We start from the raw sequence: 19,917 nt of genomic DNA, 5'->3' as shown, positions 1-19,917 counted from the left end.
TACAAGCAATTAGCATTAAAGTTATGCATTACATAATATGCCATCAAGGCAACTCTTATACTGAAAAAATCGTCAAATAAAAACCATTATTTGTAAACTTTTATACGAAATGTAACTCTTCAAGTGGAAATAAAAAATAAAATTTCTGTATATTTACTAGTTCAATACATAGAATTTGTTTTGCTATACTGAGGAAAAAAGCTTGTGTGTGTCTTGGGAAAATAACGCTTAAAAAAATAATAGAAAATTCCACTTTGTGTGTGTGGGGGTTTCATTTTTTCATATGCCAGCACAGATTTTGGAACATACTGAGGATGAAGAAGCTAGAGACATCCACAGGTTGAAATGTAAGCAGCACATTCGAAAGACATTGTTTGTTGTGATTGGAAACAGTTTTGAAATGACGTAAAACGATTGAAGGGCCATGGTCACAGCTGCTTTCAGGAATTATACAAGAGCACATACACGCCTCCCCCATTTTCCTTTACCTTACTAAAATAAAATATATATATATTTATATAATGTGCAAGACAAGTATGGATTGAACATAAAAATGCTTCACATTTTGAACTATATAATCTCTAAAATGTAATTTAAGAACACCTTGATCAGACTAGTGAATGGAATGTTAGCATCCTCACTATTAGCCAAAGTATGTGCACCCCAAAGCCCTTACTGAAATGGGATCAAGCCACAGTCAGGCTACTCCACATTCCATTAAGAAAAGCAATGGGTAGGAATTCACAATGAAGGAGACCAAATCGTTCCTGATCCTCTGAACATACCATTGTTCACAAACTGGGTGAGATGAAGGTCAATTTGGCAGTCCGTCCCATTCTCTCCCCCCCCCCCCCCGCAATTAACAGTGATCTATTTAAAACTGCCAACAACCTTACCCATTCCAAAAAAAAAAAAAAAAAAAAAAATCAAACTGTGCATTAAAAAGTTATTTGCAATACTGAAGAATTAGGCGTAAGTTGCTGTAAAATAAAACTAAACAAAACCCAAAACCTATTTCAAAACTGGCAGTGTAAAGAAGGCAGCATTGGAAGTGTTTTTTGATACATCAATAATACCACGAACCCTCCCGCGCAGACAAATTCTCTGTTTAGGCTATGGGGTTCATTGCCTCCGGAACATAGACATTACCAACACTAATACAGATCACTAAGAAAACCTGTAAAATTCATTTGTTTTCTTGGTTATGAAATTGATCTAAAGTTTCCCCCCTACTGTGCCTTAGCCTTATACCAGATGTATCTCTGATAAACATGCCATCTGTTTAAACCAAACCGGACAGAGACCATCTAGGTTTAGTGTTACCGTAGCAGCCTTTTAGAAAGTATAAGTTTACTAACAACTTTAGCCTAATCCCAAGAAAGCCCAATAACAGTCAGAATTAATTAGGAAGTTTACTGGGGGGGGTACCATTACACCCATGCCTTTAAGAGTTTAAAAAGTCCATATATAATATCTATATATATTTAAGAGTGAATTTGGATTGCCTGAGTAACAGCGGTCTGGCAAACTGGACATGATGGAGTTTCTTTTTCACAGATCTTGTTGGCACATTCCATACAGAAGAGATTGTGGCCACAAGGAACTAGGGCAGCAATAACTTCATTCTCAAAGCATATCACACAGTCATGCTTTCGTCTAGACTCGGGTGGCGAACTGGATGTAGAACCGCCATTGGAAGAGGAGTAGCTGTTGGTACCATTAGAAAAAGCAGGGATGTATATTGGAAGGCCAACCTGGTTGCATGTACTGGGTGGGTCACTTCTCACTCTCCTAGCAAGCGGATGTTCCAAAGTTTCAGGAAATGTAGGTGACAGACGAGGAGTGGATGGCTGACTCCCTCGACGCTGAGTCTTCATGTTACCAGTAGGGTCGCTACCAAAGCCAGATAGCGGGTTTACTGGTTCAAAAGGGGTCCAGATAGTTTGGGAAGGCGTTGGTAAGGAGTCATATGCAGGAGAGTCAACTGCAAGATCTTCTGTGCCCACTGAAGGCAACGTTTCTCCAAACCAAAAGTTTCCTGTGCTGAATGGACTTGTTGGGCTGAAGTCAGCCAATCTATTGCTTCCAAAATAGGAATCAGTGGAGCCACTTCCTAAGGAGCTGGAGCTGTCATTTCTATAATTAGAAATCATTCTGGTGCGGCTAGGAGGGACAGGATTGGAAGTAAGCCAAGCAGATCCAAGAGTGCCGCCTTCAAAGCTCACATCTGTACCATTGTAATGGAAATCATTTTCTTCATTCAGTTCAATGTAGTTTCCAGTGCGCATGGCAATATGCATTTCTATTTCTTCACGTGCACGGTCTACATTTTCAGGCATCCCTGTAACCTCAAAGACTGGCTCCTTGTCTCTGCTGGGAGTAACAATGTATGTGTGTGTCTGCTGCTGAATTCTTTTGATTGTAGCTCCTTTGGGTCCAACCACTAGCCCAACTACACGGTAAGGCACCCTGACTTGGACTGTAGTCTGACCTGGCAGGTTGGGAGTACATGGCAACCCGCCCAGAGCAGGACCATTTTTGTTGCGTGATGCTCTGATCATGGAGAAGTGTTCAGCTGCTGAGAGAATTTCCCTTTTAGCCATGGCTACATCCTCTTTTCGTCCAGTGACGACAAAAATGGGTTCTTCTCCACGAACAGGGGTCTTAATGTAGGTATTCGTCTTGGCCCTTAATGCTTTTATTTTGCAACCTGTTTAGAGGAAAGAAACACATATTTAGTAAAGAATGATTTTAAAAAACCACAAGAAAACAATCTACTGTTTTAAAATGCTTGCAAGCTTCAAGGAACTGCAAGGGTGAAACCTGAAGCCATGTGGTCTTCTCACAAGTCACGTCAGTGAAAGCAGCAAAAACTTCTCTCTCAATTATTTCCACGCTGATCTGTGGTGACCACAAGGGTGAGACTAACACACTGTGCAGTAACATTATTCAATTGATTTTTCTTAATCACTTAAAAAAGTGTTTTTACATTATTCCTTAATACTACAATCTATTCTGAAGGCAATTCCCCTAGTGCTTGGCCTATTCGATGAGGCTGTGTTATTTTCTATAGTTTTTTTTTTTTATTAAAACAAACACATTATTAAAGATAGCACCTTTCCAATGTTTCCCAGAGAAGAAAGTGAAATTAAACTCACTGAGATATCAGAGTTGTAAGTGATGCAATAAAAGTTTTCATCTCCTTGAGCACAGCGTTTACCGCACCATCGAGAATTTTATGGAATGTCAGTTCTACTAACAAAAGCAATCTAACAAGGTGTCAACGTTTAAGATGAAAAGAAATTCACTTGCTTAGGTGCATGCTAAGGGTTTACCTGTGACAACGTTTGGGGGGGAGGGGGGGGGGGGGGAGAGGGGGTAGAAATTTTGCTACTCAGCTGTTCAATTCAACTCTTTTCAGCCCCGTCTACATCAGTTACTTTGTGATGAATCTTCAATGTTAGTACTGGTAGACCTCCACGAGTTGTAGTAACAGTGGGAACACCAGGCAAGATGCTGGCAGCCTTTCAACGCTGTGTCAATTAGGCCTACGTACCTGTAGCCTTGTCTACACTCGTGCTCCATGAGTTGTTAAAAACAAAAAAACAAAACAAAACAAAACACACACTCTGGATAAATGCCCTCACATTACAGAGCAAAAGTCAGGTATACATGGCTCTACCACCACCACATGGCACTTATTACATTTACTGGCACTGTGGAAATTAACTAGAATTCTGTGCGTTTCTGGGTTTGTGGGGTATATTTCCTCAATCATTTCAAGATGCATGCTGAACACCTACAGGAACAAGCTAAACCCTCAAAAAACAGAACAACAAAAACAAACAAGGCACACCAGCTTGCATTAACACACAGTCCACTGACTTCTCCTGCCCCCCCCACCACATCAGAAGTGTTCAGTACAGAGAAATCCAACACTGACAGGAGTTAGGGAACAGACAATGCACACACGTACTAGGTACTTAAATCAACATCCTCAAAACATGACATGACATTTCCCAAGAAGGGTCATTGTTACCAGTGAGTACTGGTCTCATTTATGCTTTACTCTTGCCTCATTTGATAAGTGGAGACTTCCCTCCCAGCCTGTTGAGTCTGCCAGTTTTCTCCTTATACATAATTTGGTATAATCTTTGTACATTAGGCGCCTGCTGGGATTTTCAGGCTGTATTTACACAATGAATGCTGAAGGAGTAGAAATGAATAGTTAAAGAAGCTTTACACTTGTATAATTCAAAGTCTGAGGACAAAATGGCAGGCAGGCCTCTTCCGAAAATACATGAGGATTTTTAGCATGTTGCACACACAAGCAACTTGAACTCCTGCTGTACATCATCAGGACCCAGAAGTAGCCAACAGACTCGGTCAGGGAGCTGCAGAAATTCTTTAGGACACAAGGTATGTCTACACTGAGCTGGGAGCAAGCCTCCTAGCCCAGGTAGACAGACTCCAGCTAGCAGATAAAAAATAGCGGTACGGATACTACTACTCAGGCTGCAGCTCCGATTCCCTAGGCTTGAAAGCCCAAGCCACAATGGTCACACTGCGCTAGTTTGAGCCCCACTCGTGTAAGTCTGTCTACCTCAGTTGGGAAACTTGCTTCCAGCTGCAGTGTAAACATACCCAAAGAAGCCAACTTTAACATTAGCCACTTAACGGCCGTAGGGGGGAAAAACAATTCAAAGGGCACTTCGGCAAGGGAAACGATCAATTTAAGCTCCCCAAACATTTCCGTCTCAAAACATTACCTACTACTGTTTCAAGTAACACTTCTGATGATTAGAATCAGGAGTGAGTGTGTGTATATGTTGGGAGGGGGGAGATCATTACCTCTTGGGGCTCCTCTGCAGATCCTTTCTAGGAGTTTAGAAGCCCAGGGGATGTCAGGTCAGCTGACTTAGGATTGTGGGTCTTGGGCCAAAAAATTGGTGTGCAGACGTTTGGGCTTAGGCTGCCTACAAGGGTGGAGGATCCCAGCCCAAGCCAGAACATCTACCCAGCAATGTTTAGCCCCAAATCCCGAACCAGCGGCTCACGCCCTGGAGCTTTTATCCTCACGTAGATGTGCCCTAAGAAGCCCTACATTGCAAAGCTGCTGTCAAGGCCAGAAAGCAGGCAGGTGAGAAGAAGAAACCGGTACAAATGGTGTGGGTGGCACTGGGTTTGTGCCCAACTGCTCTCCTTTGCTGAGCAGGCCCCTTAGTGTCAACCAGAAAACCTTAGAAAAGATTCTTTAAAAAAAAAAAAAAAAAAAAAAGGATTTTCTATCAAATATTCCAGGCTATACTATGTACAAGGATGCTTGCAGAAAGGGAAATTTTAAATTAATTTAGTAAAAAAACCAAACTCGCCAAAAAGCGATGATGTGTCCCTTTCATTTACTTTGTAAAGAAAGATTTTATGCAAGTGATTTGGGAGTGGAGTCTGCTAATATTCAAATCCATCTAGCAGGCCAACTGCCACACCAGCAATTGAATGGGAGGACTCAGAAAAAGTCAGATGTCACAAGCATTATGGGAGGTTGTAGGGATCAACTTTTGGAGAAAGGGTCAATTTCTCTGCTAACAACATTAATGGACAATATAGCTCCTAATTTAGGTAATTTCCTCTTCTCCCTGTACACCCTAGATTGTGTTGTGGGCTTCCCACTCTGAATAAGTGCCCAGCCTGCCCTTGGTTTTGGATGTCACCACAAACACTAAGTTGACAAAGCAACATGAAATTTGCCTCTGGGGATAAACTAACCCACTGGGAGTCCAATATGTTGCTGCTTAGCTTTTCAATCCAGTCAAGTCTTGTTTATCCAAATGCCCCCAAACTGAAGTCATACCCTCCTCATGTGCACCAACTATCCCCCCACACCAACACACACTAGCAAGAATTACTTTAATTTCCTTCATTCCACTTGGATAACTGATACTATGTCTTTATTTCATAGAGGGTATGAAACATGAACATGTAAAGAAAGCCTTAAACACTTTAGAGTAGATCTGGCACAAAATGTGATTTAAAAATAGCAGATTTAAGCCTATTGAATACTAGTTTCCATGGTGCTTTACCAATCTGAGTAAGTTACACATTCAAAACAAGTTTCCCTGGTAGCTAGTCTTCTGTCTCCAACACCCAATCCCCGCAACCTGCAGGGACTTGTCATGTCAGCTGAAAACTCATAAAAATGTTGCTTTTAATAAACTTCAGTCCCAGTACAATTCACATTGATAAGAAGGTTTCATAACATGTCAGCCTTCAGAATGGTGCACTGACCAAGAGGAGCATCGCTTTTTTTTTTTTTAAGATATGACTCATCAGCCTCGAAAAAGCAAAGCCCCAGATCTGAGTCTTGCCAAAAGGTGGCAGAACAATACCCCAGACATTTAAAAATTGGCTTCACAAGAAAGCGGGTTCCACCAAATCCAAGGTATACTCTTAAACTTTATCTAAAGGATAGAAAAAACTGCCATTGAAGGAAATCATTCATACCAAATTCATAGTCCATTTTGGCCAATTTCACAGTCATAGGATTTTAAAAATAATCAATTTTATGATTTCATGGGGGTGTAATTGGGGGATGGGGGGTCCTGACCCAAAGAGGGTCATGGGGGTTGCAAGATTGTTGTAGAGGGGTCATGGGATTGCTACCCTCACTTCTGCACTGCTGCTGGCAGGGGCGCTGCCTTCAGAGCTGGGTAGTTGGAGAGCAGTGGCTGCTGGCTGGCTACCATACATACATACAAGATTAGGTTTGGAAGAGACCTCAGGAGGTCATCTAGTCCAACTCCCCACTTAAAGCAGGACCAACTAAATCATCCCAGCCAGGGCTTAAAAACCTCTAAGGATGGAGATTCCACCACCTCCCTAGGTAACCCATTCCAGTGCTTCACCACCCCTCTAGTGAACCAGCTTCTAAAGCCAGTGCCACCACCAGCAGCAGCACAGAAGTGAGGTTCACAGAGTATGGGTGGGGTGGGTTACCATAGGTCCACGTTTTCCCAGAAGCCTCCCGCCTGGATCGGAGGCTGTCCCAGCCAGCAGCCGCAGAGCTTCTTGCAGCCGGGTGAAGTTAGAACATAAGAACAGCCATACTGGGTCAGACCAAAGGTCCATCTAGCCTAATACCCTGTCTTCCGACAGCGTCCAATACCAGGTGCCCCAGAGGGAATGAACAGAACAGGTAATCATCAAGTGATCCATCCCGTCGCCCATTCACAGCTTCTGGCAAACAGAGGCTAGGGACACCACCCCTGCCCATCCTGGCTCACAGCCACTGATTTTATCTAGTTCTAGGTTCCCAGAGGTGGGTCTGACCTGGCTCCTTGAGTGGCCCCTGCAGGGGAAGAGGAAGTCCCGTCTTTCCCTAGCCCTGGCCAGGACCACCCCGACTTTGTCCCTCCCCTACAATAACCAGATTTCACAGGGGAGATCAGATTTCATAGTCTGTGATGCGTTCATGGCTGTGAATTTGGTAGGGCCCTAAATCATCATGTACAACACCAGAGACCTATGAATGCATCAATCAATACCAACTCAGTTTAGTTTGCTAGGAAAGCTGGAAGACACCCATAATAGACTATTGTAAAAGGCAACTGTGTCATAACAAGGTCGTTAAACCTCATTATATAGTTCTATTAGAACGATTTTTCTATTTGTTTTTACTTGGCTGTTCTGGTTCCCTACCCTCCTCTATTAGTCACTGCAGAGGTGATGATGCACAGCTTGGCTGATTCCATTTCCTTGTACAGTATGCTGGATCTGAGCACGTTGCCTTCAGTCTGACATGGAATCATTAAGCTATTAAGAGTCATATGGCCACTGTACAAATCAAGAGGTTTCTCAGCCTGTTGAGTCAGGGACAAAAACGCATGCATATGAAGAAAAAATCCCCCAACGCTCCTCCGCCCTGGTGTCTCCTAATTCTTGAATTGAATAGAAATTCTGATGCAAGACAATGTAGAACAGGGGTCCCCAACGCGGTGCCTGTGGGAGCCATGACGCCCACTGGGGCATCTAAGTGCGCCCGCATACTGGCCGCCGGACGAGCACCTGCCAAAATGCCGCTGACAAGCAGCAACGTCAATAGGTGTTGCTGCCGAAATGCCACAGATTTTTGGCGGCATTTCGGCGGTGACGCCTCCGGAGGATGCTGCTTGTCGGCGGCATTTCAGCAGCGACGCCTATTGACGTTGCCGCTTGTCGGCGGCATTTCGGCGGATGCTCGTCTGCCACCACGGTCCTCCGTGGCTCGTTGTCTGGCACCTGCCAGACAAAAAAGGTTGTGGACCACTGATGTACAATATCCCAGTAACAAATGTAAACAGACATGAACAGTGAAGTCTGACAGCCAAGGAGTACTGTAGACTGAGGCCTGGTCTACACTTAGATTAACTTAGTTGCATCTTCAGGGCCATGAAAAATTTCTCATCCTGAGAACAGTAGTAAGTTTGACCTAACCCATGCAGTAGACACAGCTAGGTTGATGGAAGAATTCTTCCACTGACCTAGCCACCACCTCTTGGAGAGGTGGACTAACTGTACTGACCAAAAACATCCTTGTATTGATCCTGTAGTGTAAATATATCCGTAACTTGAGTAGTTCCACTGATTTTAAATGGGCCTACAACTGTGCTTAGTTTTATCATGCCTTACTCAGTGGTAAAGTTAAGTGTAGACTGGCATAGCTGTTGGCAAGGGGTGAGATTTTGTTTTGTTTAAACTGACATAGTTATGCCACTAAAAGCCTCTTGCAGATGTGGTTACACCAGATAAGGGGGTTTTATACTGGTATAGTTTATTTTGCTTTGCTGAACGTGAATAACATTATACCAGTACAGTAACACCTCACTTAATGTTGTTACATTGCTGATCTATTAGGGAACAAGCTCGTTTAAAGTTGTGCAATGTTCCCTTATAATGTTGTTTGGCAGCCGCCTGGTTTGTCCACTGTTTGGAGGATTCTCTGGAAGAGCAGCCCCTCCTTGTGGGGATTAGAAGCGGGGGGGGGCAGTCCCACCCCCCACTTAAGCTCCCCTAAATTCCCTGTAAGGTACATGGCTCGACAGCTGCCCAGCAGTAGTTCAGGTGGCCCTCCCACCACTGCCATGCTACTCCTGCCCTGCCCTCTGCCTTGGAGCTGCTCCCGGGAGCTTTCTGGGGAGGGGGAGAGAGGGGTGCTGATATCAGGATGTCCCCCTGCTCCTGTCCCCCCTCTCCACAAAGCAGAGGAGGGGGACAGGGCAGAGCAACAGAAAGGAGGGAAGCTGGAAGCTGTTGCTTCCTGTTTGAGCTGCTTAAAAGGGCAACATACTTGAAGTGGGGTCAGCGTACTTAAAGGGGCAATGCACCTCTCTCTCTCTCTCTCATGTACGCACCCCCCAGCACTTTGGAAAGTCAGCACTTGTGCAGGCATGCATGTGCTGTCAGGAAGAGGGAGTGGTGCGCTCCAGCTGGATGGCGTGGGTTCATCATCATGTTCAGTTTTTGCAGGGAAGTGTTTGCAGCTACTGCCTTGCGTCTATTGTGTTTCCTCCCTCCTGCCTCAGTCCATGCTGCCTTGTAGAGTGAGGCTACATTAACAACAATGTATTAACCTTTGAGGACTCAACGGAGTGCTAGTTCATCATTTAGCAGCAAGGCATTCCCTGGGAAATATCCCACCCTCTGACTCCACCACCTCAACCAAGCTTCAGTCATTCATTGCTGTGTACAATATTAAACGGTTTAAAATTATTTAAAACGTATACTGTATATGCAAATGTCTTGTGTGGTGAAAAATTTCCCCTGGAACTTAACCCCCCTATTTATATTAATTCTTATGGGGAAACTGAATTCACTTAACATTGTTTTGCATAAAAATCGCATTAAGTGAGGATCCGAAGAAGTGGGCTGTAGTCCACGAAAGCTTATGCTCTAATAAATTTGTTAGTCTCTAAGGTGCCACAAGTACTCCTGTTCTTCTTTTTATTAAGTGAGGAGTTACTGTATAAGACCTTTTTAAAAATTTTTATTTATATATATGTGTGTGTGTGTAAGTAACTGAAGGCTTGTCTACACGGTGGGATAATGCACATTATAAGGGTATGATTTCTAAAGTGCATGAACATGCTGCACATTAATTGGTCCATGTAGACCTGCTGGTGTGCACTTAATGTTCTGTAGTGCACCTCAACACAGTGCTGTTACGCTATGTTAAACTGCACTAGAAAACTTTTAGCGTGCACTAGCATGGTCAACACAGACTAATTAATTAATGGGCAACACGTTGATGCACTTTAGAAATCACACTCCAGTATGTGCATTATTATAAAGCATAGAGAAGCGCTAAGATTTCCCACCCCCTCCTTTTTGCTGTCATATTTAACAACACCTAAGTCTTTGAAGGATTGGGGCCTTAACTATTTGCTGGTTGCTTTGTGCTGGTCATATACAAAGAAGTATGTTAAGCCTGAAGTTGATACTCCAAGGAAAAGGAGAACACTTGGTTTGGCTCATCTTTCTCAAACCTCCTCCCCTTTTTCTTAAAAGACAGACTTGTCTGACCAGGAATTTTACAAGCTATAAATATTATACTTCCCCAAGAAACGCAATTTCCTCCTTTAGAGCAGGTCTTCTCTCTCAAATAAACACGTGTTTAGGCTCAAATAAATATCTAAAGGACAAAATAGGTCTTTGGCAACATAAACAGTCTTAAAGCCTAAAAACAGATTTGGCATGTGTGTTCATTAATCAGCTAGGGCTGGGTGGCTATTAAATCATGAGTTTAAGCAAAAAAGTGTTGGAAACATGGCTAACTCTAATGGCTTCAAGTGAGGTAGCATACTGCATTAGACAAATATTTATCATACAAGTGCTGATGGCATGCTCAGCCTTATACAATACACAGAGGCATTGGAGGGGTAATATTTTAGGAAAATATTGCCCAGGTAAAAGGCCTTAGCTAGCTGCCTGATCTAGTTAGTTTTTCCATGTACATATATTTACAATTCACAACCCAGGGCATTTGGGAAGAGAGCTCAGTTCATAAAGGGAAGGGAAGATAATTTGTGATAAATAAGCCTGTCAGGATTACACTAAGACTGTCCTTCTTTACCCCATGCAATCATTTATTAAGTCTTTTTAAAGGGCAAGAATTATTTTATAGTAATAGCTCCTTCCAAGACGTTCTGTGTTTGTTTCTACCAGGTTCTGCCACTGTAGATAGGGCAACTCCAGATTCAGAACGGATGTATGTACCTAGCGATTTTACTGAGCTTTTATTTGTTCAAATCGGAACCTCAAAATATGGGTGTGGAGTGGAGATGTCTCAACTGTCCTATAGCTAGAGTGATGCCTAGAAGGAGCACAGGAGCAGGGCTTTGGAGCTGTGCTCCAGCTCCAGGCAAAAACCTGCAGCTCCACTGCTCCGGAGCTGCTCCACACTCCAGCTCCGGGCTCCGCTCCAAAGCCCTGCAGGACAGCCAAACAAATTTTAAAAGACATATTAAATTTCAACTTTTGGTTTCAAGTATTTAAAAAAACAATAAAAAACAAAACAAAAAAAAATCAACACCAAATAGTTGAGGAGAAAACACTGATGTTCCTAAATGTAGCAGCTGAAATGGTAATACTAATGCCCTACCAGTGGCCCCCAAACTATGGGGTGTGCCCCCTGTAAGTGGGTGCAGAGGAACATTTGAGGACATGCACACAGCAGGGCCCAGGCCAGCCCCATGGGGGGCAGGGAGGGAGCACCACTTAGCCGAGTTCTGCCCTCTGCTTTGCCCCCAGCCCTGCCCTCATTCCCTCTCTACCTCTAGCCCCAGCTATTCCCCCAGCCCAAGCGCCTCTGCTGCCAACTGTGTGGCAATGGAAGGTGTGTGTGTGTGTGGACACATTCAATTACTGGTATGGGGGGCTGGGCAGGAAAAGCTTGGCACCACTGCTCTAGACAGTTCTTATCTTTTGTTAATAGGCAATAATAATCATGTTCTTATGGACTTCGACATCATAAACCAGATGAGACAAACTGTTAAGATAACAAGTTTCATGCACCAAGATTTGGAAGGGGAAACCTCAAAATGACTTGATAAAAGAACCATCTAGAAAAGCAACGACTACTGGAGCCTCTTCTCATGCAGCCCAACACTGAGGCCTGGTCTACACTTAAAAAGAAATTGACCTAGCTATGTTGCTCACAGCTGTGAAAAATGGATGTGCCCTCAGCTCTGTAATTGGGTCAACCTAAACCCTGGTGTAGACACAGCTAGGTTGACCTAGCTGCCGCCTATTGAAAAGGTGGATTAACTCTCCTGACAGAAAAACAGCTTCCTTCATTGTAGAATGTGTCTACACCAGTGGTCTCCAACCTTTTTACGCACAAGATCACTTTTTGAATTTAAGGGCAACCCAGGATCTATCCACCCATTCCCCAAGACCCCACCCCTTCCAGCCCTCCTCCCCCCACTCACTTGCTCTCCCCCACCCTCACTCACTTTCACCAGGCTGGGTCAGGGGTTGGGGTTCAGGAGGCGGTGTGGGCTCTGGGCTGAGGGGTTTGCATTGTGGTAGGGGGCTCCAGGCTAAGCCTGAGGCAGGGGGTTGGTGGTGCAGGAGGGGGCTCCGGGCTGGGACAGAATGTTGAGGTGCAGGAAGGGGTATGGGGTGCTGGGTTGGGGAGGGGGCTGAAGGGCTGGGGCAGAAGGTACGGGATGCTGGCTCACAGAGGGGCTCAGGGCAATGGGTGCAGGAGGGGGTATGGGGTGCTGGCTCTGGGAGAGGGGCTCAGGGCTGGGACAGGGGTTCAGGGTGCAGGCTTGGGGGGCCCTCAGGGCTGGGGTGCAGGAGGGGGTTCAGGGTGTAGACTCCAGGAGGGGGCTGAGGCTTGGGTGCTGGAGGGGGATCGGGGTGCTGGCTCTGTGAGGGGCAGGAGGTTGGGGTCCCGCCGGGCTGCAGTTACTTGAGGTGGCTCCTGGTTGGTGGTGCAGCGGGGCTAAAGAAGGCTCCTGCCTGTCCCGGCCCCACGCTGCTCACAGAAGGGGCCAATGCTCCCCTGAGGCCCCGGGGGGGGGGGGGGGGGGGGAGGGAAGGGGAGGGAGGAGGACAGACATGGCTCCACATGCTGGCCTCTCTACAGGCACCGTCCCTGCAGCTCCCATTGGCCAGAGTTCGCAGTTCCTGGCCAATGGGAACTGCATGGGTGGTGCTTGCAGGTAGGAGCAGTGCACGGAGACCCCTGCCTCCCCTCCCCCGGGGGCATGATGGCCGCTTCTGGGAGCAGCATGGGGCTGGGGCAGGCAGGGAGCCTGCCTTAGCGACAGACCCACTACACCACCAGACTTTTAGCGACCAGAGATCGTGATCGACTGGGAGAGTCTCCAGGATCAACCAGTTGGTGACCACAGGTCTACACTAGAGCACTGCAGTGCCATTGCTATAAACATTAAGGAAGGAACTCCAGTCCCAGTCTCCCTCAATTATTTCCTTCCACTAAAATTGAAGTGACTCCTCCGAAGTAATTCTTCAGAAGTGGGAAATCGGGCATGGATCTGCAGAGGCAATATAGTCAAAGAACACTTACTGTTAAGTAATCCTTCTCTCCTTCCAAACGGTCTCAGAACATCCCCAACGATTGGTGGTTAACAAGCAGTCACTACCCAGTTGTGAGGTGAACATAAAAATGGCCATACTGGGACAGACCAATGGTCCATCTAGGCCAATATCCTGTCTTCCAACAGTGGCCAATGCCAGCTGCTTCAGAGGGAATGAACAGAACAGGGCAATTATCAAGTGATCCATCCCCTGTTGTTCAATCCCAGTATCCGGCAGTCAGAAGCTTAGGGACACTCAGAACATGGGTTACATCCCTACCCATCCTTGCTAATAGTCATTGATTGACCTATCCTCCATGAAATTATCTAATTCTTTTCTGAACCCAGTTATACTTTTGGCCTTCACAACATCCTCTAGCAAGGAGTTCCACAGGTTGACTCTGCGTTGTGTGAAGAAGTACTTTCGTAGGTTTGTTTAAAACCTGATGCCTATTAATTTAATTGGGTGACCCCTGGTTCTTGTGTTATGTGAAGGGGTAAAACACTTCTTTATTCACTTTCGCCAGACCATTCATGATTTTATAGACCCCCCCTCCCTCCAACAGGGGATCTGACAGAAGTCTATAAAGCTGAACAGTCCTAGTATTTTTAATTTCTTCTCATATAGAAGCTGTTCCATATCCCTAATCATTCTTGTTGCCTTTCTTGTAACTTTCCCAATTTTAAAATATCTTTTCTGAGATGGGGCAACCAGAAATGCAAACAGTATCCAAGGTGTGGGCATATCATGGTTTTATATAGTGTCTTTATGATATTTTCTGTCTATACCCCTTTCCTAATGGTTCCCAATATTGTCATAGTTTTTGACTGATGCTGCACATTGAGTGGATTTTTTCAAAAACACACACTATCCACGGTGATTCAAAGATCTTTCTTGGGTTGTAATGGCTAATTTAGAACCTGTCATTGTATCTGTACAGTTGACATTATGTTTTCCAATGTGCATTACTTTGCATTTATCAACAATGAATTTCATCTGCTATTTCGTTGCCCAGTCATCCAGTTGTATGAAATCCCTCTAACTCCTCACAGTCTGCTTTGGCTTTAACTTTCTTGAGTAATTTTGTATCCTCAGCAAACTTTGCCACCCCAGTTTACACCTTTAACCAAATCACTGATGAATATGTTGAGCAGCATTGGCCTCACTACAGACCCCTAGGGGACCCTGCTATTTAACTCTCTCAATTATGAAAACTGAACATTTATTCCTACCCGTTGTTTCCTGTCTTTTAACCAGCTACTGATCCATGAGAGGATCTCCCCTCTTCTCCCATGACTGCTTACTTTGCATAAAAAGACTTTGGTGAAGGACCTTGTGAAAGGCTTTCTAAAAATCCAAATACTCTTATTATTCAAACCCAAGTACACTGATTGACTGGATCACCCTTGTCCACATGCTTGTTAACTCCCTCAAAAAATTCTAATAGATTAGTCAAGTATCAGAGGGGTAGCCCAGTTTAGTATTTAGACTTCTAGCATTTGTATACAAGCATTTATACAATTTGTCAACATTAAGTTGTGTGCCTTCATGTGATTTAATTGAATGAGACACTTTCATTTGACTGTTTCCCCTCAATTCCTACCTGTACTTTATCAACATCTACCCTCAGGGATGTCTCTGCCCAAACTGTGTGCTCCTCTGCATCTGTTGGCTTTCCCTTAGTTTAAAAAAAAAAAAAAAAAAAAAAATCCTCTACAATTTTTTTTAAATTTTACACGCCAGCAATCTGGTTCCATTTTGGCTTAGGTGGAGCCCATCCTTCCTGTATAGATTCCTTTTCCCCAAAAGGTTCTCCAGTTCCTAATAAGCCTAAAACCCTCCTTCCCTATACCATCATCTTTTCCATGCATTGAGACCCTGAAGTTCTGCCTGTCTAACTGGCCTCATGTGTGGAACTGGAAGCATTTCAAAGAATGCTACCATGTGGATCCAGGACTTTAATCTCTTACATAGCAGCCTAATTTTGGCCTTCAGGACCGCTCTCATATCTTTCCCTATATTACTGGTATCTGCACACCAGAACCATTGGTTCTTCCCCAGAACTTCACATAAATCTGTCTAGAGGTCTTGAGATCGGCGCAACCTAAGGTTATGTCTACACTATCACTTTTGTTAGCAAGCCTTTTGTTGGTCAGGGTTATGAAAACCAAACAAACCACCTCGACCAACAAAATCACTGGTGTGGACAGCGCTATGTCGGTGGGAGAGCGTTTCCCACCGACATAGTTACCGCTGCTCATTGGGGGTGGTTTAATTATGCTGGGGGAGAGCTCTCTCCCATCCGGCGGCATAGAGCAGCTACACACGAGACCTTACAGACGCATCGCTAGAGCGGTACAGTTGTGCTGCTGTAAGGTCCGTAGCGTAGACAGTTTAAATCTCCAATATTTTTTTTATAGTGAGAAAAATAAGATTAGAACCTTTTCCTCCTTCCCCTCCCCCCAGACTACTGAGGTTCTTCTACATTTCCCATTTAAAGAAACAGCTACCGTGACAGTTTGGTGGATGTATCTGTGTCAACTGAAATTCCATTTTTGCTTTGTGAAAGCCATGTTGTATTACAACTTCCATTTTCAATGGAACTGTACCGTGCCTGTGAGCATTCATTGTGCCGCAGGAACTTCCTACCCAATGTGTCTGGGAAACTGTTACAGTGCAATCAAGGGGCATCAACCTTGAATGGCTCTACCTCAGTGGAACAGCGAGAATGGCAGCAGGGCCATGGATGCTGAAGAACTCTGCCCAGAATCTGAGGGGGTTGCAGCCTGGAAATTCCCCAAACAGAAGCACAGAAAGGAGTCAGAGGCTGGAATGTTCTCTATGCAAAGCAGGCCATTTCACTGCCAGAAGGTTGGAAGAGTTGCAAGGTCTAAAGGATTCATGGAGGCAGTAAGGTCACAAAGGACTGCATTCAGGAGTGGTGTTGTTTTACCATACTCTGTACTCTTAAAGGAGTTTGTATGTATATTAAATTCTTTTGCTAAATGGTTTCTTGCTTTACTCTCCTGCCACACTGTGCCAGGGTGTTCCCAGAAAACCAGAGCTCCTGCAGCCAGGTGGACTCTGGAGGGGAACATGTCTAAGCAGCTAGGGGGAGAGGGGAGTCAGGACGGCAGATGTATTTGTTTCAGGATCCAGGCAGCTGGACTTCAGGGTCTCATTGCCATAGAAAGGAATCAGACAGGGAGTGTGTCCTTGAGACACCCTGAGGCAGAAAAGTGATCAGTCGCTTCAAGTCCCAGAAGACTTAGAAGCACACAGAGAGCAGGCTTGGCACTGGTTGTAGCAGCTACTTTTAAACAATTTTCCAAGTAAAGATAAGCAGCACAGAGTGAACTTTGTTTAGATGACAGTAGCACAGAGGTGGGCAAACTACGGCCCCCGGGACCCTCCTGCCCGGACCCTGAGCTCCCCAGGAGGCTAGTCCCCTGCCCCTCCCCCGCAGCCTCAGCTCACCCTGCTGCCGGCACAATGCTCTGGGCGGCTGGGCTGCGAGCTCCTGGGGCAGCGCTGTTGCAGAGCCAGGCCTGACCTGGTGCTTTGTGTTGTGCGGTGTGTGGCTGTAGCGCCGTCAGCCACTAATTGGTGCTCCAGGCAGCGCAGTAAAGGGGCAGGGAGTGGCGGCGGGGGGTTGGATAGAGGGCAGGGAAGTTCAGGGTGGTGGTCAGGGGACAAGGAAAAGGCATGGTTGGATGGGCTAGGGGTCCCAGGGATGGGCCATCAGGGGGTGAGAAGTGGGGGGGAGGCAGGCCACGCCCTCCCTCCCCTAACCAGCCCTCCATAGAATTTCTAAAACCCGATGCGGCCCTCAGGCCAAAAAGTTTGCCCGCTCCTGCAGTAGTGCCTACAGACCTCAAAAACTGGGGCTTCCATTGTACTAGGGACTATACAATCGCATAGTAAGGTTACTGAAAATCTCACAATCTAAATCAGACCAGACAAAAGGCAGGAAGGGAGAGAGGCACAGAGAGGTGAAGGGACGTGCTCAAGTTCACAGCAGTTTGTCCCAGAACTGAGACCAGATCCCAGGGTGCCTCCTGTGTCCCAGGCAGCGACCTCTTTCTGTACCATGCTGCCCCTTGATTGGACTGCACTGTCAGCCTCTAAATTCAAAACCTCAATGAGCCATAGCAATTGCACTTCATTCCATATGGATCAGACGGTACTCAAAAGAAGAGGGAAAAAGAGACGGACTCTCAGGCCGCCTCTCACATGTGATGCTTTAAAGATGGTGCAGAGGTTGACAAATTTGAAGGATCAGATATCTGCCTATCTTGTTTTCCTTTATGCTATCATCTACACTGCTGATTCCTCGTAGGTAGTGACTTAAGACGATGACACGGCAGACAAATGGTCAGTCCTTTTAACTTTGTCAGTGTCACACCATCACCCATGTCGGCAGTCTCTTTCATAACTTTCCTCTGAATGTTTGAGCCCACGGTCGCGACTCACACAGCCCCAACTGGCAGTGCTCTTCTAGATGGTTCCAAGCTTGTTGCAATGGGGGTTTTCACGACTCATGGAAGCAGTTCTTGAGTAATTTATTTTCAAAATGTGTGATGTCAAGGTAGACATATGGATCCCTTTGCCATCAAGTTTGAGGTGAAATTAGGTTCAGCCTGTTTTTGAGAGAGGTGGCTACAGAAACAGGAGATGCCTCCTCTTTTACTTCTAGTTGCAAATACAATAGTACCACAAAGTACAGCCCTGCAGGGGATTATTTTTTAATCCCGCTTCCATCTTGCCCTGCAATATCCACTCCCACCGGCTCCCACATTGTTTCTTGAATTTTTATCCTGCTCCCCATGGCAGTGGGTTCTACGATACCCCAGTCCCACTGCAGAGCTCTACCATAAAGGCAAACAATACTAGAGGAAAGTAAGTTATTGAAAGGTACAAAAAAAGAGGAAGTGGAGCTCTGGAGGGACTTTTCCAAGTGGGAGAAAGACAATGTGTGGGTCTCGCATGCTAAAAAAGTTAAAATAACTTGATAAAGATGACATTCTGGTCCCTCCACTCATTAAACACTTAATTCTGATTGCAGTGGTAACTTAATTACACTGCATTATCTGGAGTCCTTTTACTGACCTGTGGAACATTTCTATACTGATTCATTCTTTGCATAGCTATTTACAACACTTTCATTATAATTTAGTCATGCTTAGTTGTTTCCTTTTTATAACGCATCAATGTCCGCTCTTTTGGACTTTGGCCTTATATTTGAGTACTTTCAGTACGAGCCAAAAATGCATTGGGCCAAAGGGTTTTATCCAAGATTTTAGATTGTAAGCTCTTTGAGACAGGGCTTTTCCTTACGTGTGTATAGTGCCTACTGCCAGGAGTCCTGGCCTTAGTTGGGGCCTACAGATGCTACAAATAAATAAGGGATCTATAGTGCTGAACTCCCTATTGGTTTTGATGACAACTGAAAGCACTCTGCGTCTTGTAGGATCAGGGATCCTCTAACTCTTTAAGATGGACTTGTGAAGGCTCCTTGCAAAACATCCAAGTAAAAAAAATTTGGGGGGGGGACGGGGACAATGGAGAAATCACTTATTTACCATGGCAACGGTGGTTCTTAAAGAATTTTGCTTCTGTGGGTTCACAGTGGTGGGATATGGCCCCAACTCCACCCGTTAAACCTGTGGTGTCTGCACAAGTGCCCTCTCATAGCACTGAGCAGCTGGGGTAAGTTTATGTAATGGTTGTGTTGCCCCAATCACGCTAGCAAGACTAAAGAATACAGAAGACATGATGGGACTAGATAAAGGCCACACTCTCAGAGAGCCACTAATTACGAACAACAGATTCTTTGAAGGAGCCTCTACTTTCCCCATAGGAAGTGTAGCACAGAGTACAATTCTAGCAATTCAGGAACGTGTGCTGACAACTTCTAGTTTACACAAAGATAGTAGAACCGCTCTCTGAAAGTGGGCTCTAGGTGCCCACGTCAGGAGAGTAATGCTGTGTAAGTCTGTGTACAGAACAGGTAACAGCCCAGCAGACTGCTATGATAGACATGTTATGAGGTGAACATTCTGCCTTGCCCTAGAAGTGTAAATTCGAATGTCATGAAGTAGACACCCAAGCCCAAAGCATAAAGTCCTATACAGGCACTGATTGAATGAAGCAGTTTTCTTTACACTGTGCCCTTTATACACACCAAGTCTTGTGGATTTCCTAACTGACTTAATCAAATAAAAACTCAAAGACCTTTTGACATCTACGGCATACATAGAGTCATTTCCTTCACGTGAGAATGAAATTTTGGAAACAACTCCACATGATTAATGGTCTGATTCAGGTTATTTCATA

General features: G+C 45.1%; 1 protein-coding gene across 1 annotated transcript in view; it reads right to left on the bottom strand.

The window, feature by feature from the left end:
* Positions 1 to 909: 909 nt before the first annotated feature.
* MEX3C (mex-3 RNA binding family member C) overlaps positions 910 to 19,917 on the bottom strand; it is a 29,709-nt gene continuing 10,701 nt past the window's right edge. The window contains exon 2 of the mRNA XM_054032856.1: positions 910 to 2,710. Coding sequence (XP_053888831.1) covers positions 1,485 to 2,710 — 1,226 coding nt within the window. The 3' untranslated portion in view covers positions 910 to 1,484. The remainder of the gene's footprint in view (positions 2,711 to 19,917) is intronic.

The sequence above is a fragment of the Malaclemys terrapin genome, chromosome 6 (genome assembly GCF_027887155.1).
Source record: "Malaclemys terrapin pileata isolate rMalTer1 chromosome 6, rMalTer1.hap1, whole genome shotgun sequence".
In the NCBI taxonomy this organism is placed as follows: Eukaryota; Metazoa; Chordata; order Testudines; family Emydidae; genus Malaclemys; species Malaclemys terrapin.
The sequence above is the reverse complement of the archived record's forward strand: the minus strand, read 5'-3'. Positions and strand labels throughout refer to the sequence as shown.